This window comes from Hypanus sabinus, chromosome 14, assembly GCF_030144855.1.
Source record: "Hypanus sabinus isolate sHypSab1 chromosome 14, sHypSab1.hap1, whole genome shotgun sequence".
Lineage (NCBI taxonomy): Eukaryota > Metazoa > Chordata > Chondrichthyes > Myliobatiformes > Dasyatidae > Hypanus > Hypanus sabinus.
This window is the reverse complement of record NC_082719.1, coordinates 26818783-26841829: the sequence shown is the minus strand read 5'-3', so window position 1 is coordinate 26841829 and position 23047 is coordinate 26818783. Positions and strand designations below refer to the sequence as shown.

At 40.3% G+C, this 23047-nt stretch overlaps 1 protein-coding gene across 1 annotated transcript in view; it reads right to left on the bottom strand.

The window, feature by feature from the left end:
• Nucleotides 1-160: 160 nt before the first annotated feature.
• LOC132404616 (ADP-ribosyl cyclase/cyclic ADP-ribose hydrolase 2-like) overlaps nt 161-23047 on the bottom strand; it is a 43001-nt gene continuing 20114 nt past the window's right edge. The window contains exons 3-8 of the mRNA XM_059988912.1: nt 22834-22969; nt 18638-18720; nt 15412-15488; nt 10364-10456; nt 5170-5256; nt 161-326 (exon numbers count right to left, since the gene is read on the bottom strand). Coding sequence (XP_059844895.1) covers nt 245-326; nt 5170-5256; nt 10364-10456; nt 15412-15488; nt 18638-18720; nt 22834-22969 — 558 coding nt within the window. The 3' untranslated portion in view covers nt 161-244. The remainder of the gene's footprint in view (nt 327-5169; nt 5257-10363; nt 10457-15411; nt 15489-18637; nt 18721-22833; nt 22970-23047) is intronic.

Sequence of the window (23047 nt, the reverse complement as noted above, 5' to 3'; positions counted from 1 at the left end):
TTCTTACAAAGAAGCTGTGGTTGCTGAATTCTCCTTTATACAAAAATCATTTGATCTGAAAGAAATCTGATGATGCACTTTTATTTTTTAGAACAATTTTAGCAATGCCAAAGAAACAAGCACAATACATCAAAAGGAAATTTCATTGCAATTACAGGCATTACTGTGCATGTAAAGCACACAACACAATTGATTATGAGAGGTTCTGAAAAATAGCTTCAAATGAAGACAGATGTCCTTCGCATTAAATAGAATCATCTTGTTGCAATATACAACTGCAGGCTGGATCATTTGGGTAGTCTACACATTGTAGGGTGCGAATAGTCCTGTAAAACAAAAAAATATTAGCATAAACCTGAAAAATAAAAAAAAACTTATGCTCTTGCAATGAATATCTCAGTGAAGAATAGTGTTTGCCGAGAAAATTCACTGAAAACTTTTAGGCAGTAGTCTTGACTTTATGCCCCTGCAATATACACATACACAGCCACAGGTTGTGGGACCAATATTTTCTGTAGTGGACTGCTTTCATGTGCAGTTTATAAAATTGATCATCTAGCTAGACAATAAGTCCATTCTTCCCTTATTTTCCTTTTAATGTCACATAATAGAAAGAGCCATAATAAATTAAGTGAAATACAAGCTCCATTTACTTTGCTGAAATGTATCCAGACTGTTGCTACATACTTCCAGCTGGATTTTCTAGTGTAACCAAAATAAAGGACATAAGTGCAATTACTTTTTGCACAGGATGTCTCAGATTTCAAATTGCAGTTAGTGCTCCATAAATGTTTGTTTAACATGAATATTGAGGAAAACAATTGAATACTTTATCATCAAAAATACCTCCAGGTTCTCTTTCAAACCATTATGCAAAGTTTAAACCCCATTGTAAATTGATAGGCCAGTTTTGCAAAAGGAATAGATATTGACCAGTAACGTCATTTGTGGTTGGTTTTGTGCCAACATGTTGAACACAGAGCTGATGGTCATAAATATCTGCTGAAGCCTGATGTTCTGATGAAAGTAAAGATCAGAACTGAATGTCATTGTTGCCATTCAGCTGAATGATCTTGTTCAAAATCTTTCATGTATTTCCAATGTTAAGTGCTCCTTGATATAATAAAGAACAACCAGATGAAAGCAAAACTCTCTGAACAAAATATCTTAGTCTCTAATCTCCATGAACCCACTGTATCCTTTGATTGCGTTCACACTATTTCAGAACATAAACAACTGCTTAGGAGTGGTTGAACTAGGAGCGATTTGAGTTCATGCCTTAAGAAACATGGCTAAAACTAACAATTCAACCAACAAGGAAAGGAATTTTACGTCTGGGCTCGGGACATATTTAATAGTGTATCCACAATCTTTCAGTATTAGCACAAAGTGAAAGCCAGTCCATCCAGGCCCCTCATAAACAAGAGAAATCTGCTGATGCTGTAAATCCAAGCAACACACACAAAATGCTGGTGTTTTGGGTTGAGATCCTTCATCAGGACTGGTCCTGAACGAAGGGTCTTGGCTCGAAATGTCGATGGTATTCTTTTTCATAGACGCTACCTGGCCCACTGTGTTCCTCTAGCATTTTCTGTGTGCTGCTATCCATGCCCCTCATAATTTTTACCAAACCAGACCATAAATCCAAAGCAGGAGTCAGTTAATGTATGTTAAAGAATAGTTTTAAAAAACTTGCAATATCTCAGAGGCACTGCCGTTGCTGCAATGTAAATATCACTGTACCGAATCTTGATGGAATAAAACTATGTGGCAATATAGACAGCTTGTAGGATCATAAGGTTTTGTAACCTTTTAAAGGTTGATAACTTTCCCTCAGTCTCACTTCCTCACTCTGATGCTGTTTGGTCTGTGTACTACACCTCACATGTAGGCAAACCATGAGACAATGTTCTCCAGAATTCCACACCATCAGCAGACAGTGGATTCTCATTAGAAAGTATGCCCTTCTCAACCATTCAGGATGCTTTGCAATAGTCTCCTGTAAACAGACTGCAATGTGGTGACTAAATGTAAAGAGGGTTTCTTCTTTTTTGTTAACTAGCAGGAATGCTAATTTACTGATAACGAGAATGGTATTCCTTTGTAAACCAAATGGGGATTAATGTCCTTTCTTCTGAGTCTGTAAGCTTTTGTTGACGGGCTTTTGGGCAGATCGGCGCGAGTGGGTCGAGAGAGAGGACGCAATGCTCTAAGCTGGGCGAGGATCGGACCCCAAAGGGGGGTCCGAGGCCGGGAGATTCTCCGAGGAGGGGGGGGGGGATGAAGCTAGATGTGCTTGGTTGACCACGCGGAGGGTCCTGAGCAGTTTGGAGAGTCCGAGGAGTTCGGAGGCTCCTGAGCTGCGAGTCGAGGAGTTCGGAGGGGATCGAATGGTGGCCAGAAGACTTCAGAAATTGAGCTCCAATGGCTGTGCACGAAGTGGTTTGGACTTTGATAAGTTTGGCGCCTTTTCTTTAATTTTCTCTTCATATATACTGTATCGTTATTAATCACTTAGTTATAGTAACCTTTATAAATTGTACTCATTTAATCACATATGGTGTACTGTCTGTTTCTGGGCGAGGCGGGGACATCACACAGCATCCACACCAGCTGATTACCCAGTTTGGCGGGGCCGAAGGCTGCTCCCCCAGACGGAACGAGCTGAGCGAGCCTGAGGCGACCCAGGGGGTTACATAAATATAGAATATTGACATGCAACAGTGCCATCAGGGAGGAGTGGTGCCAAACTCAAAGAACCTCAAGGAGGTAAACCCGTTCCTCTGTTCTTATTGCAGTAGACATCGAATAACAGGCCTCCAACAACTACAGCCAATGTTCCCTCTATTGAGTAGAATTCCAGCTACTGGGTGCTTATTTTTCCATTTCTACCGTTGACATCAGAGTTGATTAGCTCCTGCCTGTCATTGAGAGGAGATACAAATCCCTGCACTGAATTTTGCTTCTACACCCAGTTAAATAACTGAAGAATTTAAGGATGCTGTTTTAAAGATAAAGATATATTCAAGTAGCAGATTGATAAGAACCCAAAAGATTGAATGTTAGTTGGAGAAATTGATCCAGTACCTTGTTATCAAGATATTAATTGTTGTAACTCCTTTGGAATAGTTTGTGTCGGAAAATTATTTCAGGTGTACAAGCACTATCCCTAAAATGTCATTAGGACCAATAACCTTTGCAATATCAAACATACTCAAACTGACAACATTTCAAAAGATAATTTATTAAGTGCTTTGGAATATTCTGAGCAGACACAAAAAAATTGCCACATTGAGCAAACTTATTGAAAAGTTGAACACATTGGGCTGGAAGTTGTCTGAGTGATCAGATCTGCTGATGTGTAGGCAGAAATATTCTATTCAGTATAGTGCCTACACGTCCTGCATGCTCAAACATATTCAAAGGTAGTTCTCTTATTTGCAACTACAGGAGATTATGGTGAATAAAACTGTGGTTGAGGAGGTGGTGTAACTGAAAGGTAAATACTTACAGAGTGCAGCAGGTATGGTCTGCAGCTTTCAATAAAAACACAGTGTGGTGAAGTACATATACCTGTCTGGACAACCCCCCCCCCCCGCTGACTGCTCCTGTGGCTCCTCCTACTGACTGTGGCTCCTCCCACAGACCCCGGTATAAAGGCGATCAAGGCCTGAGCCCTGCCTCTCAGTCTCCAGGATGTAGCATGGTGGTCAATTGCTGCTTGTTCTTTCTTCCAGTCAATAAAAGCCAATATCTTGCCTCACGTCTTGGAGAGTTATTGATGGTGCATCACACAGATCGAGTGCATCATGACATTTATAGCAACACTGACAAGGAGAATATTGTGGGGAAAAAGGATCTTTGGCAGAAAGGGCAGAATGGAAGCAGGGAGAGACAACGCAGAGCAGAGCAATGGAAGAACTGTCAGGAGGACCACAATGGAACAGTGCAGGGGAGGGCAGTTTGGGAGTAAGAACCGGGAAGAGAGGGTAGTGTTGTCCTGTCCAATTACCATCAGCATATAACCTGTAGCACCAGAGGTCCCACCAAACCAGACCACTGTCTAAGCTAAGGTAAGGAATGCCTACTGCTCCATGCCTGGATGGCATTTTGGCAAATCAGAGCACTTGGCTGCCCTTCTCCTACCTGCATATGGGCGGAAGCTCCAGAGATTAGAACAACAAAGAGGTGGTTGCAGGAGGCAGGAGCAGCTATGGGATTTCTTTGGGTTAGGGACTGGGCCGTGTTCAAGGACTCGCTGGTGGATCAGAATGAATACACCATGGTTGTCATGGACTTTATTAATCAGCTGTAGATGAGCATGTAGACCAGGTTGGAGGAGGTTCTATGGTACCTCTGCATCACTTGAAGGGATATTTAGATCCCTGGATGGTGGTGACTATGTCATGCAGGGACAGGTGTTGTGTCTCCTATGGCTGTAGAGAGAAAATGCCAGGATACAGGGAAAAGTGGGTGGGAAGAGATGAATGAATTAGGGAGTCAGAGAGAGAGTGTGGTGTCTGTGGAAAGCATAAAGGAGTGTGGGAGGGGAAGATGTGGCAGGTGGTGGGATCATGTTGGAGTTGGCAGAAATAGCAGAATGTGTATTGGATGTGAAGGCTGGTAGAGGGAAAGGTAAGGACCAAGGCACTCTATCTCTGTTCTGCAGTCACAACAGAACAGCAGATGCTGGAGTCTGGAGCAGCACTGGAGCAACCCAGCAGATTGAACAGCATCTATGGGAGAAAAAGATGATCAGTGTTTCAGGTCAAAACCCTGCGTTAGAACTTGATACAGGATTCTGAACCAAAACTTCAAAAATGCCTTTTCTCCTACCGATGGTACTCAGCCAGCTGAATTCTCCCAGCAGATTGGTTGTTGTTTTATTTCTGTCAGTCTGGTGAGGGGGTGGGGGTGGGATCCAGAACAGATGGAGGGAAATAGAAGATGGTAAAATTTAAGGAGCACATAGTTCTCTGACCCCCATTCCACTTCCTAAACAATCTTGCTCTGGCAATTCTTAAAAAGAAAACTATAACTTGGAAATTAAATGAATTATCACATTTATCCATGTGACACTTTTGAAGAACTAGTTGATTAAAACTGATGCAATGTACTTGAAGTACAGAGCAACAGGTCACGCCACTGCTGGCAAGAATAATAACGTACCTGACATTATCGGTGCAAGAGTAGTCAAAATTTTGACTTCTCAGTATATCCTCAAGCTGTCCCACAGTGCCTGTCCCACACGATTCTCTATCAGAAAGAGGAAATCATTGCAGAATATTAGAATAATAGAAAACAAACATACATTTTAACATGCTTAAAATAGAATGGTATTATTGCAAACCACAGGGAGATTTTTTTGAGTTCTTAATCTCTGTTGAGACACCCAGCAAGCTATGTATCAAAAAGTATTTTTGATCTCCCTTTGGGTGAGATAGTTCACCTCATGAATCTACTCTTCTGCCACAAAGTAAAACAAGTGAAAGGGCAAGATGTAAGTGCATGAAGAATAATATTGTGAATTGAACAGGCAGTCCAAATTAAATGGAATTAAATGCTGATAAAGGATCTTTGACCTTCAGAAGTAAATGCTGTTTCTCTTCTCAAAGGTCCTGCATAAATATACTCAGGGGCTACTTTATTATGTACACCAACACTCCGGCTCATTAGTGCATTTATCTAATCAGCCAAACAGCAACCCAATGTATTAAAGCATACAGATGTGATCAAGAGGCTCAGCTGCTGTTCAGACCAATTTACAGAATGGGAAAGAAATGTGATCTAAGTGAGTTGATTGTGAAATGATTATTTGTACCAGCCAGGGTAATTTGAGTATTTCAGAAACTGTTGCTGATCCCCTGGAACTTTCATACACAACAATCTCTAGAGTTTTCTCAGAATGATGTGAAAAGCAAAAAAAAAATCCAGTGAGTAGCAGTTCTGTGGGTGAAAATGCCTTGTTAATGAGAGAGATCAGAGGAGAATGCCCAGACAGGTTCAAACTCAAACTGTCAGTAACTCAAATAATCACACGTTACAACAGTGGTGTGCAGAAGAACATCTCTGAATGCACAGCATGTCGAACGTTGAGGTGGATGGGTTATAACAGTAGAAGCCCATGAAGATACACCAGGTGAGCACTTTATTAACTACAGGACATAGTTGATAATGTGACTACTGAGTGCATTTGCAATTCCTGTTTTCCATATGAGTTTGAGCCAAACATACAAAACCGTCTATTTCTCCACAAAAACCACATCTTTTTTTTATATAATAACTCCCTTCCAACTTTTTTTGAATTTCTCAAACCCATTCCAATCATATAGTTCGGGAAGGGCAAGTCAGGAGAACACACTCCAATCCTTATCAAGGAGTCAGAAGTGGAAAGAGTGAGCAGCTTCAAGATCCAGGGCATCAACATCTCAGAGGATCTAACTTGGACCTGACATATTTACGCAATCATGAAGAAGGCACAACAGTGGTTACATTTCATTAAGAATTTGTGGAAATTTGGTATATCATCATAGACTCTAGCAAATTTCTACTATTGTATTGTGGAAAGTATTTTGACTACTGCATCACCATCTGGCATGAAGGTGCCGATAGAAAGGATCAGAGAAATCTCCAGAAGGTCGTAAGCTCAGCCATCACCACCATGGGCATTGTACCCCTTCCCTACCTTCCTGTCGTCAAGGACATCTTCAGAAGGCAATACCACAAGAAGGCAGCATCCATTATTAAGAACCCTCATCACCCGCTTCCCATTACTACCATCAGGGAAGACACACTCTATGTTTTAGGAACATTGAATCAGACTTCCGAATCGACAACAAGCTTATGAATGCTACCTGAATATGTTGTATTCAAATTTAACTTTTTAAAAAATGTTTTGTATTGTAATTTATAGCAATTTTTAATGGATTCTTTATTGTTGCCACAAAACAAACTTCATGATGTTTGTCAGTGATAATCAACCTAACTCTGATTTTGTTATGCATTTGATGAAATAAAACATCTCAGAGCCGGTGACATGTGTTATTTTGAAGCATTTAACAAGGAATCACTTTAGGCATATTATAGCAGCTGACAAAAAGCTTGGACAACATGTTGGGATTTGCAGAATGTCTTCAGAGAAAAGATAGATAAGAGATAATTAAGATGCTAGATTTGGAGGCGTACCCCTATCTCAAGGGTATAGGATTCAAAATGGTACAAAGGAAAATGAGTAGCTTCATATGAACAGCCAAATCAAGATACAACAAAAGCTTGTGAGTGGTAGATGGTAGGGGTTGTGGCTGTCACTATCAGATATACTGATTCAGAGATGATCACCTGAGGTTACTGAAAGTGGGAGTAAGTAGCCTTAGTGAAGGAGTAATTACAAGGACAGAAGCTCAGTTTGGGATGAAGGCTGCAGGCTGCCTGGTTTAACTTCAGAGAGTTACCAGTGAGGGGAGGGTTTACACTGGAAGTCCTAGATACTGTGGATGTGGAGAGGATGTTTCCTATTGTGGGGGAGTCTAGGACCAGAGGGCAAAGCCTCATTCGTCAGGACGTCCATGTAGAGCAGAAATGAGGAGGAATTTCTTTAGCAATAGGATTGTGAATCCATGGAATTCATTGACACAGAGGGTGCCAAGATATTTGGTATATTTAAAGTGGAGTTTGATAGGTTCTTGTTTAGTCAGAGCATCAAAGGTTACAGATAATAGATTCGAAAGGGAAAATAAATCAGCTGTGAACGAATGGCAGTGCAGACTCAATGGACTGAATGGCCTAATTCTGCTCCTATGTCCTATGGATTGAAGTTAGCAAGGGAGCTGGAGTTTGCATTAGACATTGAAGATAATGAGTTCAATCTTCCCAAAATAAATTCAAATAATGTTTCTGTTCACCCAGAGCTAGATATTAGAAAACTACTTTATCGTCATCTTTAAAAATTATGAGGGGGATAGTTAGAGTTGACGTGGATAGGCTTTTTCCATTGAGAGTAGGGGAGATTCAGACAAAGGACATTGGTTGAGAGTTATGGGGCAAAAGTTTAGGGGTAACATGAAGGGGAACTTCTTTACTCAGAGAGTGGTAGCTATGTGGAACGAGCTTCCAGTAGAAGTGGTAGAGGCAGGTTCAATATTGTCATTTAAAAAAAAAAATTGGATAGGTATATGGACAGAAAAGGAATGGAGGATTATGGGCTGAGTGCAGGTCAGTGGGACTAGGTGAGAGTAAGTGTTCAGCACAGACTAGAAGGGCCGAGATGGCCTGTTTCTGTGCTGCAGTTGTTATATGGTTATTATCACAAACCATGTTAATATCTCCCTGGCTCTACAGTCACCTCAGCAACATCTAGGTAACAAAAACACCTATATTAGTCTTCCATTTATTAACTATTGCTCTGCCTTCAATATCATAATTCCAAACAATCTCATCTCCAAACTCCCAGGCCTAGGACTTGGCATCTCCCTTTGTAATTGGATCCTTGACTTTCTGACCAACAGATTTCAATCAGGAAAGGTATGTAGCAACATCTCCACCACAATTATTCTTAACAATGGTACCCCACAAGGATGCATCCTCAGCCCTTCATTTTACTTCTTCTACACTCATAACTGTGTGGACAGATACTAGCTTAATGGGGCAGGCCTCTTGCTTAATATTATTGGTGCATGGCACAGAAAAGGTCTTGAATCTCTGATCTAGAAGTTTGCAGATGACATCACAAACATTGAAGTAAAACTAGATAGAGAACCAAGTGACATGGTGCCAAGACTACAACCTTTCCCTCAGTGGCAGCAAAGCAAAAGAACTGGAGGGCAGAGTACATACACTTGCCTGTATTAATGGTGCTGAGGCAAAACTGGTTGAGAACTTCTAATTCCAAGGTGTAACATTACCAATCATGTATATATTATGCCCAAAATAGCACACCATCATCTCTACTTCCTCAGAAGACTAAAGGAATTTGTCGTATCCATGAAGATCCTCACCAATTTTGGCATATGACTCATAGAAAGCAACTGATCCAGATGCACCACGGCTTACTATCACAACCGCTCTGCACAAATTGCTAATTATGAACACAGCCCAGTCTATCATTAAATTCATCCTCTCCTCCTTTGACTCTGTCCACTGTTCCCACTGCCTCAGGAAAGCCCTTAATGTAATCAAAGACTCCTCCCACTCATCATCCTCTCCTCATCCCTTCCCTCAGGCAGATACAGAAGTATGAAAGCTCATAACAAGCTCAAAAACAGATTCTGTACAATGTTTATAAAACTCTTGAATATACCTCTTGTACAATGAAGATGAACTCTTGATCTCACAATCGACCTCATCATGGCCCTTGAACCCAGCACTGGCAATATTTCTCTGTAACTGTAACAATACTAGACAACCGGGTGACCCGTTGGGGCATCCTTTGAGAGAAAGGTAATGCAGTCTGATGTGATGTACTTTGGAAATTAAAGAAAAATGGTTTCCATGAAAGGTTGAATCAGCTCTGTGAGCATCGTGAGGCGCTGCTGAGACTGGCCGTGTGCATGCATCGTGGTGTCACGTTGCGGTTTCCTTTAAAGCTGGAATTGGCTCGGGTTGTGGAAATCCGGGCCTGTTGATTGATGAGTGAGCAATTTTATACGAATATATAACCCTGAACTTTGCATGCATTCTGTAAGTTAGCACATTTTTAGTCGATTTAATCAAAAAAAGTGCCGTTGTAATGCACCGTTTAGGCTAATTGGAGGTCTCAAACAGACAGACAGAGCATGAGAGTTTTAGTAGTATATAGCTATTCTGCATAATGCCATTTCTTTTTCTTTTTGTACTAGCTATTATTTGCTATATCTATGTATGGAAAGATCTGTTTATATAGCATGCAGAACAATGCTTTCAACTGTATCTCGTTACATGGGAAATAATAAACCAATTAGCAATTAAATTTTATGGTGCCTTATGTATACATTGGATGCTGTATTTACATAAGAAATACCAATAAAAGTCATCCTCCCGTCATTTCTCCATTTTAATAATGAATGTTTTTTCTAAAATAATGATTACTGTATACAGGAATGTGTGTTTATTATGTTTTCTAATCACATGTCTTCAAATGTGATTGCTTATATCAAATACCTATTTGCATTACCTTAACAAAAAACAGAATTGTTTATTACATAAATGTTAATACTTACGTTAAAAAGGGTAACCACAACTTAATGCAGACTTTCTTGATTATATATGCAATTATTTGTTACTTACTAAATTCAAATTTCTTTTCCTGGGGATAACTTACGAATTAAATGTCATCTCATTTGAAAGAGAGGTTTCATTTTGATGTAAAATACTCGAAAATTTACTTTACCTATCAGGACCTTCAATGCTGTCCATGACCCAGATAAGTACTTGAGAAATGCTGGTTTTATTCCAATTGGGAAGCTCAAATTTTGCAAAAAATCTGCAAAAAGAAAAGAATTAAGTCTTTTATGTCATGAGGGAATATGACTTATTTTACATCATCTGGTCCCTGATGTCATTTGATTCTCCATCACACTGGCATTCTTATGTTTTATGTTCTATTTAAGGTTACTCTGGACCAGCACTCACTGAGTTCTGTGTGCTCAAGTCCCGAGTAAGCTCTTAGTTTGATTATTCTTTGTATTATTCTCTGAATAAATCTTCATCATTAATTTCTACTATTGAGTCTTGATTTTATCTGCACCTGGGTCTGCTTATCCAAAGGTCATAACAATTCAAGTATCTGTCCAAATACCTTTCAAACATTGCAATCATATTGCCTCTGCCACCTACTTTTTCATATAACCATCACCCTCTGTGTGGAAAATCTTGCCCCTCAGACCTCCTTAAGATGATCTCCTCTCACTATAAACCTATGAATTCTCTCATTACACCCCACCCCCACTTCAGGAAAAAGCCTCTAATGATCTACCCTACCTATACCCTTCATAATTATATAAAACCCGATAATGTCACTCTTTGTCCTACAGTGAGAATAAAACAGCCTATCCAAACTCCTATAAGCCCTCCATTGCAGGCAAATTTCTATTGAATTTCTATTGCACTCTTTCAGATGTTACTCTATCCTTCCTGTAGGGTGAAACCAGATCTGTACACAAAACACCAAGAGTGGCCAGACCAATGTCTTGACCAACTCATGTTATGAGTGATGAACAGACCTGATGGACAATGGGGTAAAGAGTTAACCATCCCCCCCGAGAACCATGAACTATTACTGTTGCTATGCTGACCATGAGAAAGAGCGACGAAAAACAGGCAAGAACATTTACGACAGATAAGAGAGAGAGGGAGTTTGCTGATTAACTGTATTGTGACTCCTTTTTGAATTATTTACTGTTTTGCTGCAAGGACAACAGTTTGCTCAATAACATTCCTCAGTGGACTGCAGGAGTGGCCTGATTTGATAGACACAGTCATTCAGAATTGACAGATAGCTGAGACCCCATTAGTAGGGATAAAAAGACAGGTCTGGAGAGACACCCTCCAGACACGCCAGTGGACACTGATTGAGTGTTGGAACCCACAAGAAAGGTGGGGGCTTTGGAGACCGAACCAGGAGATTGGTCAGTAAAGCTCACAGTGTTACAGCAGGGCCGGTGGGGACTTGTGTGTGTGTCCACTCATGCCACAGTCATTCAGAGTTGATGGATAGCTGAGACCCCATGAGTAGGGATAAAAGACAGGTCTGGAGAGAAACCCTTCAGACACACCAGTGGACACTGACTGAGTGTTGGAACCCACAAGAAAGGTGGGGGTTTCGGAGACCGAACCAGGAGTTCGGTCAGTAAAGCTCACAGTGTTACAGCAGGGCTGGTGGGGACTTGTGTGTGTGTCCACTCATGCCAGAGTGATGAGTCCACCACAGAAGAATGGTCTGGCTGAAGACCAGAGGGGTCATAACTGAATGACCACGACGACACAACGGATTAAGAAAGCAAAGGAAGGTTTGGCTGCTGTAGCTGTTACATCTCGCTCTCTCTCTCTCTCTCTCTCTCTCTCTCTCTCTCCAATGATTACAACTCAACAAGTATAACTACATCAGCACTCATGAACTGAACTGAACTTTATATTCTATGACAATTCATTTACCCCTAGACATCGATAGAGCTTGTTTATTATTGCTTATTATTAATATTCCTACACTTTTAGGTTTATTACTGCTACCTTGTATTATATGTATATTTGCATTATTGATATGGTTTTGCTTATTTTTGTTAATAAATACCTTTAAATATAGTAGCACCAGACTCCAACGGATTCTTCTTTCTCTGCTGGTTAGACACCCAGTTATGGGGTACGTAACACTCATTACTGACACTCAGAAAGAAAATATTGTATACAGATGGGGCATTGGGGTGTGGGTTTATTGCCTTCAGCATGGTAGTGTTTGTGGTTATGATATTACCTCAGTTTGGTCCATGGAAGAGTCAATATGGTCTTATAGGTTATAGGGAGAAGGGCAGGAACTGGGGTTGAGGAGAAGAAGAAAAAGGGATCAGCCATGATTGAATGGCAGAGTAGACTCAATGGGCCAGATGGCCTACTTCTGCTCCTATGTCTTATGGTTTTATGGAAAGGGGAAAAGTGTTTTAAATGTAGGTTATTGCAACATATGTTGCAACACAATATTTGAGAAAAAGACCATCAGCTGCTGAATGGATTTATTCTGTGCTGTGACTTCCTCACATTAAAATTAAATTCATTGAATCATGTAGCATAGAAATAGGACCTTCAGCATATCATGTTCATTCTGACCTATTACCATCTACAGTAATCCTACTTACCAGCATTGGATTTGCAGTCTTCTATGCTCTGGTGATTCCAGTGGTTGTCGAGGTATATTTTAAATGTGGTGGAAGTAGCTGCTTCCAACTCCTTATTAAGCAGCACATTCTAATTCTAACAAAATTCAGTGAAGCTTCTATCCATTATCCTAAACGTCAGTCCTCCAGTTTTTGACTCCTTTGTTTTGGGGAACTATTATTTGCCTTGTCTATACTCCTAGTGATTTTGCAGGCTTTTATCAGGGGTCCCCCTTCTAACATCCCCTCAGCCTCCTCTACTCGAAGGATTACAAAACCAGCCTCTTGCATCTCTCCTCATAACTGAAACATTCCTTCCCTGGCAGCATCTTGGCGAATCTCCCCTGCACTCTCTCCAGTGCAATCATCTTTCTTGAAATGCACACAATATTCCAGCTGTAGCCTAACCAATTTTTAACGAAGTGCTGTCATATCTTCCTTGCTCTATGATCCAGCTAATGAAGGCAAGTATGCTCTACTCCTCCGACACCTTCCAGTCTAACTGTCTGCCACTTTCAGGGATCTTAAGATTTGTTAACCAATGGCCCTCTGTTCCTCAATTTTCTCTAGGGCCTTACCATTCACTGTGCATATCATGCCCTACTTTCCCAAAGTAAAAAAAAATATCAGGATTAAATTTCATCTGCCCTTTTGCCAACCAAACAATATCATCCTGGAGTTCTTGACTACCATCTTCACTATCAATAACATCACCAACTTTCATGCCATATTTAATCTTGCTATTCATATCTCCCATCTTCATATCAAAACCATGGATTGTATATACCAAACCAGCACTTAGCACTGTCGTACACTGTTGTTATCAGACTTCCAAACAGAAAAGAAACCCCACTTTGGACTCAGAACTTTGTATCTGAAATATAAGGGTTCAAGCTTCAGATATTTAAAAGTATCCAGCTAATTTCCATTATTTTCCACTCTCTTTACTAAAACTGATCCTGGTATATGGTTTTGAGATGTGGCTGCTGAGCCAAGGCTGCCTGGCTTTCTAGGTCCAATATTTTGGTTCCTTTCAGGGCACTATGAGCCCTCTGGTTCTGAGATGTGAGGTTCAATTACAATTGATTCTGATTGGGAGCCTAATGTATGGAGTTACTTTTGTTGCTTGGAATTTAAATCCAAATCATGGTGAAAAGGAGAGATATGTCCTTTGAAAAGCAATAATGACTGAAGAATGACTTCAACCTGTGAATTTTAGGGTGAAACCCATGAGTTAGAGAACAATGGCTAGTTATAGATAAAGTACCTATTAATATAAACCATCATTAAGTTAATGCATTATAAACGGTTATGTAGGGAATCTGAATTTTACAGGCACTACTATTCTTCATATCATTGCAAGTTCAGTGGATTGCCATTTTATCTAGGTAGAATCAAAGTTCTTTGTCTCCATGGTTTCTTGCCTTGACATTTCAATTACGCCATTAGCATTCCTTCTCCTTTGCCCTTGGTTACTCTGCTTGGTTAGATAGCTGCCCAGTTCCTTGATCTTCTATCACAGCAGGTGCAGAAGCAATGCTACTGGCAAAGATGGTTGACAACAGGGTCTTCGAGCTTTAGGTACTTAACTAGAGTTCTCAGCTTCAGACTTGTAACTACACTGTTAGCGGCTTATTCAGAGGGCCCCATGATTTAACTGTTCAGCTGCTTGGGCCTCAGAATTTAGATGTTCAGTTACCAGAGAACTCAATCTTTAGACAACCACAGAGAGCCCAAGATATTGGCACTGAAACTCTGAGCTCCTAGCTGTTAAGTACTCAGCTGTAGGACACTCAACTTTTCAAAGCTAAACACCATTTACTGTATTCTTGTTAACAGCATACGTTCAGAACATCATTTAGTCAAATTTCCTAGAATGCTTTGAAACAAAAAGAAATGTACTCTAATAAGGGACCAGCAGTTGGAGCTTGGAACAACTTAGTGTGAGAAATTGATGGATCCAGTGAGTTGAAAGTGTGAAAATTAGTGATGTGGTTGATAGTCAGGAGGACTGGGAAATGCAGGAGGAATGTGAGACTGGGGCTAACAGACAGACATGGTTGGAAGCTGGATCTGCATCTTTCTGTCCTGCTGGAAGACCAACCAAAATAGAACTGCTAATGCATTTCAGGTTAGTCTAACCATCAGGCCTCAGACTCTAATATCAATCAATGCAATGGATTGAACTCTGCCTGTGAGCTGCTCATTAGGGCATATATGATGGCGCCTTAAAGGCAAATCTGTCCATACAATTCATCACTTTAGATGGACTTCTGAGGAGGCTTATGAACCTCCCATCTCACTACCCCTGTCATTTCACCCACACACGCATACACAAATCCAAAGTTGGAGAAGCTGTTCACAGCCACATCCATTACAAATACCATATGTTTAGCAATTAAGTCATAGAACAGACAAGTTCTGTCCTAATTTCTAGCCTGTCAGGTGTTGAATTATACAAATTCTGCTCTGGAAAGTGATGGTTGTTTCAGTTAGGATATTCTATAGACAATTCATAATAAAATAAGCGTTCACAAGTTGATTCTACAAGTTATAATATCCATTCTCTTACCCATCCTTTGGAAAGGTTCCATCAGAAACTGAGCCATTCAGCATCATGCTCACAATTCCCTCCGCCCCCTTCGCATACTGAAATTATAGTGACATGTAAATGGATTCATTTCAGAAGTTTTATAAGATTTTCCAAAACCTGCTCAACAACAAGTCACAAGAAAAAAAAAGTTTAGAATCAACTTAAAAAAGCTTATTTTTAATATAAGGACAATAGGGATAAAATTAAATTTGTATAGAAAATAGTTGAATTATTTTTTCTTTCTAGTGGACAACATACAAACTCTTCAGAGGAGGATTATTAACAAAAGACATAAGATTGATTAGCATTCTTTGTCAGATGTGCTTTGAAACACCAAAACTTCCAGTGAAATACGTTGTTTGCATCAAATCAGCAAAGATTAGGCTCTGCGGCCTGTGAGTGCTGCCGTGTTTCCAGTGCCAACATAGAATGGCCACAACTTATTAACTCTAACCATCCATCTTTGGAATGTGGGAGGAAACCGGAGCACCTAGGGGAAACCTACACAGTCATGGGGAGAATGTACAACTTTTTGCAGGCTATGGTGGAAATTGAATCCTAATCAGTGACTGCTGGCGCTATAAAGTGATGGGCTAACTGCTACACGACCATATGCATCACTGCTTTGGTCCAATGTTACCCCCAATTACTTGTCTTAATATCTTCAAATCTTCATTGTTACAGAACTTCATTTAATTTGTTTTCAATTATACAGTTAATAGATAGATACTTTATTGATCCCAAAGGAAATTACAGTGCCACAGTAGCATTACAAGTGCACAGAAATAAACATTAGAAGATAAACAGAAAGAATTAAAAAATAAGTTATCATGAACAGTCTAACAGGAGTGGGTTATCACCTCCCCAGCTCTAGGTTGACTCATTATAGAACCGAATGGCCAAGGGTAAGAAAGATGTCATAAAGCACTCTTTGGAGCAGCACAGTTGTCTTAGTCTACTACTAAAAATGCTCCTCTGTTCAGCCAAGGACGCAGGCAGAGGGTGAGAAAAATTGCCCAGAATTGCCAGGATTTTCCGTAGGGTCCTTTGTTCTACCACAGACTCTAGTGTGTCTAGTTTGACTCCTTTAACAGAGCCAGCCTTTCTAATCAGTTTACGAAGCCTGTTGGCATCACCCATGTTGATGCCTTTGCCCCAGCACACCACTGCCTAGTGGTTGCTTGTCATCCACCCATGTTGTTCAGATGCTGATGTCAAATGTCAATTGCCAGCCAGAGTTGTGTTAATGCTCTGGTGTGGGTGTTATCTGGTCTGTTCTTTCAACACCTCCCTTGAGCATATCCCCCTAATCTACCCCCCTCTGTTGACACTATTGGGCTGCCACGTGAGTTCCCAAACCTACCCCAACTTCATATTACATACATGATACTGGTATCTCTTTGTGTGATGCTGTCCCTTTTCCCCTAACATTGTGCTCCTTGCCATGACTCCAGCTCCTCTCCACTCCCTAAAGAAGAACTCTTTGGTCATGGTTTAGTTGAAATAGATGGATTTTTTTAGCATGTGAAGATATAAACAGTGGAGTTCTAGCCATCAGTTAGTTACTAGCTATACAAATGACATGGGGGAAGAAGCATAGTGTAAGGTGTTCATGTTTTCTGATGACATAACAATAGGTTTGAGGACATGTTGACATGAGGATATTTGGACTCAGTAACAGAATATATGTATTTAGGTTGAGCACGCAAGCTAAAACGTTGGCAAATGGAGTTCAATGTAGGAAGCTATCAGACTTCAGAAAAACAAAACTTGAAAGACCCAAGAAAACATAAATACAGAATTATTGTTACAGCTGTACATGGTGTCAGTGAGACTGCCCCTCAAATATTGTGTATAATTTTGGAGATCGAGCAAAAGAGATTCATTCTGCTAATTACTAGCGTGAGACAGTTGTACTCCCTCAAGCTGCTAAAATATTAGCCTTGTTTTCTTTGGAGTTTAGAAGATTGAGCCAGTATCCACTAAACATGATGTACGTGTTGAGATTTTTCCATCAATGGATAAGACTCAAGGTAATGGTGTGTCATATAAAATGGAAGCCCTAGGATCTACTTCTTGTGGAAAGAGGAGAATCTCAGAAGTTCTCTACCTTGGAGGGATGTGGAGGTTAAAGTACTGCAGGCCTTTAAAAGAGAGTTAGATACACTTTTGAAAGACCCAGGAATTGAAAATTACGTAGTACTTGCACAGAAGGGCAGTTGAGGTCTGGGACAGATCAGCCAGGGTTGGTTTGAAAGGTCACGTAGCCTAGTACTGCCCTGGCTATCTTGTGATCTTCCACACCAAGGCTGTTTTTCACCTCTGTTGTGCCTTGTACTACCTCAAAGAATGCATCTATCTGGATGGCATGTAAAATATTGATTTCTATTGTGCCTCAGTACCTGTCACAATAATAAAACAGTTTACCAATTTAATAATCTACCTCTCCCCCTACCTTTCACAAAGATACTCTTCCTGCTTCCATTAACTACTGCAAGCAGGACTGAATCCATTGTACATAATGCTTTGGGTCTTGGGAAAGGCAGAGTATTGCTTTCAAGGGGTCCAGCACAAAACTCGTTTGCCCACCTGTCCTTGCAGAGTATCACCACAACACACTTTTTAGATGGTCAAACTCTCTACTCCCACGAAGGGAAATACTGCATAAAGAAGACGGGAAAACTTTGAAAGGTGTGAATGAAAACACATGTTGCACTTACATGGGACTATAAATTTGTTTAATTTTACTAGAAAGCTTGAATCAGGTGCTACATATAAAATGCACTGGCACAAGGATCTCACAAAATCTGTTCTGAAGTTTAATCTTAATTTTGCTACAAGTCCGCCAAAATCCAACATGTATTCTGCTCATTTTAATTATGAACAAGCTGAGAAAAGTGTCTGAGATATCACCCTAACCCTGAACTAATTCAAAGCTGGACAAACATGAAAATCCAGTTCTAAATATAATAGCTTCAATGCTAAGTAACAATTATGTTACAACTTAAAATGATGCAAGTATATGTTCTTAATGCTATTCTGTGTTGCACTGCTGAATTAAAACATAATAAGCAATTATAATGAAAGAACTTTCAAAAGTAAGGGTTTTAATGCATTTGTATATATACATGGGAAGATTTATGAAGGAGGCAAAGGAAATTTTGATAATAATATAATTGGGAATATTATTCTAAAGGTAACTTACAGATTCAGATGCTATTACCCAAAAGGAATTCACTGGGTTATTTTCACATTCAGTTGTAGTGGGACAGGATTGAAAATTGATCCCTGTAAATAATATGAATATGGTAAGGTAAAACAGAACAGAATTTTGTAATTATGGTATCACCTTACAGCCTACACTAATCTTTGCCTTTGATGTCACTGAACCCTTGAGAATTTTTGACAATCTGGTTGATGAAAGACAAGGCTAGCTCAATCATTTTATTTGGTCGTCTCTCAGAGGCTGTTCCAAAGAACTGAGCTCATGACGTAGGCTGACACAATGCGACGCATTGGGGGAATGCCACATTTTGACTACAGTATACCATCACGAATCTTTAAAGTATGGTGGTGAATGATAAAAAGCATCTGGGATTACTGAAGTAAAGTTGTGCTGTCATGAAATTTCAGCCATGATCAGGCACAAAGGACAGAATGGCAAAATTCAACACCATCTCAAATCAATGAAGGAGCGTGGAGAAGGATTATCTATCTCTCATAATAGATGTAGGAATATATTGGGATCGAGCTTTAAATCCGACAAATACCCTTGGCTTTGGGGCTTTGCATTTCCTTTCCATGGTTCATCATTTATGTATTTTGAAGAAAGAAGGATTTTCTGGAAAGGTCGATGGTTTGCTTATCTGGAGAATAGAATGTAGTTTTGATCTCTGTACTTGAAGAAGGTCGTGCTGGCCAAGAAATGAGTACTGAGTAACCTTAAAAGATTCCATCTCTGACTGAGAGAGCTTTAACTAGTAGTTGAGGAATCTTGGCCTGTATCCACTGAAGTATTCACTGTATCCACTGGGCAGAAAACGCTGGTGGGAGTTGTGTACAGGCAACCTAACAGTAGTAGTGAGTTTGGGGATGGCATTAAACAGGAAATTAGAAATGCGTGCAATAAAGGAACAGTAGTTATAATGGGTGACTTCAATCTACATATAGATTGGGTGAACCAAATTGGAAAAGGCGCTGAGCAAGAGGATTTCTTTGATTGTACGCGGGATGGTTTTCTGAACCAACATGTCGAGGAACCAACTAGAGAGCAGGCCATTCTAGATTGGGTATTGAGCAATGAGGAAGGGTTAGTTAGCAATCTTGTCGTGCAAGGCCCCTTGGGTAAGAGTGACCATAACATGGTGGAATTCTTCATTAAGATGGAGAGTGACATAGTTAATTCAGAAACAAAGGTTCTATACTTAAGGAAGGGTAACTTTGAAGGTATGAGATGTGAATTAGCTAAGATAGACTGGCAAATGATACTTAAAGGGTTGACGGTGGATATGCAATGGCAAGCATTTAAAGATCGCTTGGATGAACTACAACAATTGTTTATCCCAGTTTGGCCAAAGAATAAACCAGGGAAGGTAGTGCACCCGTGGCTGACAAGGGAAATTAGGGATAGTACCAAGTCCAAAGAAGAAACATATAAATTAGCAAAAAAAAACAGCACACCCGAGGACTGGGAGAAATTCAGAGACCAGCAGAGGAGGACAAAGGGCTTAATTAGGAAAGGGAAAAAAGATTATGAGAGAAAGCTGGCAGGGAACATAAAAACTTTTATAGATATGTGAAAAGAAAAAGATTGGTCAAGACAAATGTAGGTCCTTTACTGTCAGAAACAGGTGAATTGATCATAGGGAACAAAGACATGGCAGACCAATTGAATAACTACTTTGGTTCTGTCTTCACTAAGGAGGACATAAATAATCTTCCAAAAACAGTAAGGGACCAAGGGTCTCGTGAGATGGAAGAACTGAGGGAAATTCATGTTAGTAGGGAAGTGGTGTTAGGTAAATTGAAGGGATTAAAGGCAGATAAATCCCCAGGGCCAGATGGTCTGCATCCCAGAGTGCTTAAGGAAGTAGCCCAAGAAATAGTGGATGCATTAGTGATAATTTTTCAAGACTCCTTAGATTCTGGATTAGTTCCTGAGGATTGGAGGGTGGCTAATGTAACCCCACTTTTTAAAAAAGGAGGGAGTGGGAAACCGGGGAATTATAGTTAGTCTGACATCAGTGGTGGGGAAAATGCTAGAGTCGGTTATCAAAGATGTGATAACAGCACATTTGGAAAGAGGTGAAATCATCGGACAAAGTCAGCATGGATTTGTGAAAGGAAAATCATGTCTGACGAATCTTAGAATTTTTTGAAGATGTAACTAGTAGAGTGGATGGGGAGAACCAGTGGATGTGGTATATTTAGATTTTCAGAAGGCTTTTGACAAGGTCCCACACAGGAGATTAGTGTGCAAACTTAAGGCACACGGTATTGGTGGTATGGTATTGATGTGGATAGAGAATTGGTTGGCAGACAGGAAGCAAAGAGTGGGAGTAAACAGGACCTTTTCAGAATGGCAGGCAGTGACTAGTGGGGTACCGCAAGGCTCAATGCTGGGACCCCAGTTGTTTACAATATATATTAATGATTTAGACGAGGGAATTAAATGCAGCATCTCGAAGTTTGTGGATGACACGAAGCTAGGTGGCGGTGTTAGCTGTGAGGAGGATGCTAAGAGGATGCAGGGTGACTTAGATAGGTTAGGTGAGTGGGCAAATTCATGGCAGATGCAATTTAATGTGGATAAATGTGTGGTTATCCACTTTGGTTGCAAGAACAGGAAAACAGATTATTATCTGAATGGTGGCCGATTAGGAAAAGGGGAGATGCAACGAGACCTGGGTGTCATTGTACATCAGTCATTGAAGGTGGGCATGCAGGTACAGCAGGCGGTGAAAAAGGCAAATGGTATTTTGGCATTCATAGCAAAAGGATTTGAGTACAGGAGCAGGGAGGTTCTACTGCAGTTGTACAAGGCCTTGGTGAGACCGCACCTAGAATATTGTGTGCAGTTTGGATCCCCTAATCTGAGGAAAGACATTCTTGCCATAGAGGGAGTACAGAGAAGGTTCACCAGATTGATTCGTGGGATGGCAGGACTTCCATATGAAGAAAGACTGGATCGACTAGGTTTATACTCGCTGGAATTTAGAAGATTGAGGGGGGATCTTATTGAAACATATAAAATTCTAAAGGGATTGGACAGGCTAGATGGAGGAAGATTGTTCCCGATGTTGGGGAAGTCCAGAATGAGGGTTCACAGTTTAAGGATAAAGGGGAAGCCTTTTAGGACCGAGATGATGAAAAACTTCTTCACACAGAGAGTGGTGAATCTGTGGAATTCTCCGCCACAGGAAACAGTTGAGGCCGGTTCATTGGCTATATTTAAGAGGAAGTTAGATATGGCCCTTGTGGCTAAAGGGATCGGGGGGTATGGAGAGAAAGCAGGTACAGGATTCTGAGTTGGATGTTCAGCCATGATCATACTGAATGACGGTGCAGGCTCGAAGGGCCAAATGGCCTACTGCTGCACCTATTTTCTATGTTTCTAAGTTTAGAAGAATGTAAATGGGTGATGTTGCTAGTACAAATGGGATTTTTGTCAGACGAAATGCTGTGAAACGATTTCCTCAGAGTAGGGAGTCTAGAACTAGGGTGCATAGTAGCAAAATGTCAGAGTGGGGAATAGAATGGGGTGGGGGAAGATTTGTTTATTATAAGGAGAAATTTATATTCATGCCATCAGATAGGAGGCTACCGAGATGGATTTTAAGGTGTTGCTCCTCCACCCTGAGGGTGGCCTCGTATGGTACAAGAGGTGGCCGTGGACTGACATGTCAGAACAAGAATGGGAATGGAATTAAGATATCAGGAATCCTGCTTGTGCTGGATGGTGCAGAGCTTCATGATGAAGCGGTCCCCCAATTTACACTAATGCACAAAAGGCAGCATTGGGAGCTCCAGACACAATAGTTGACCCCAGTTGAAAGAGTATTCTGTGCATGATTAACCTATTAGAAAAGATAGCATTAATTTGTAAGATTGTGTTAATTCGTATGCATTAATAATGTTTAATTATCAGACTTAATAATAATGTTTCTATTCACAATGGAAGTGTATAATATCAGATGTAATAAATGAATTAAGATTTGTTAAATGTCATAATTGAAATCTATGTTTGAAAATATAGAAAGCATCCAAAAACATAGGTAATCTATTATTAAATATTAATATTCTTTAGTTACATGATTAATAAAATGTATTTTTAGTTAGTTAAAACCCTACATGGTATTGTCGATAAGAATGTTAAACCTGTGCAGGAGCCGTGCAACTCACCTGGAGCCTCAAGCTGTCCACACCAGTCCAAATCATCTGCCAAATATCCAGTCAGAGTGTCACCCAAAGGCATCATTCTTTTCGTTTTATCAGAATACCGGTGCACAAGAAGTTTGGTGTTTTCCCAGAATAATGCCTGTAATTAAGATTCAGAGAATCAAATGGCACAGAAGCAGGCAATTTGGGTCACCACATCAATGCCAACTATTAAACG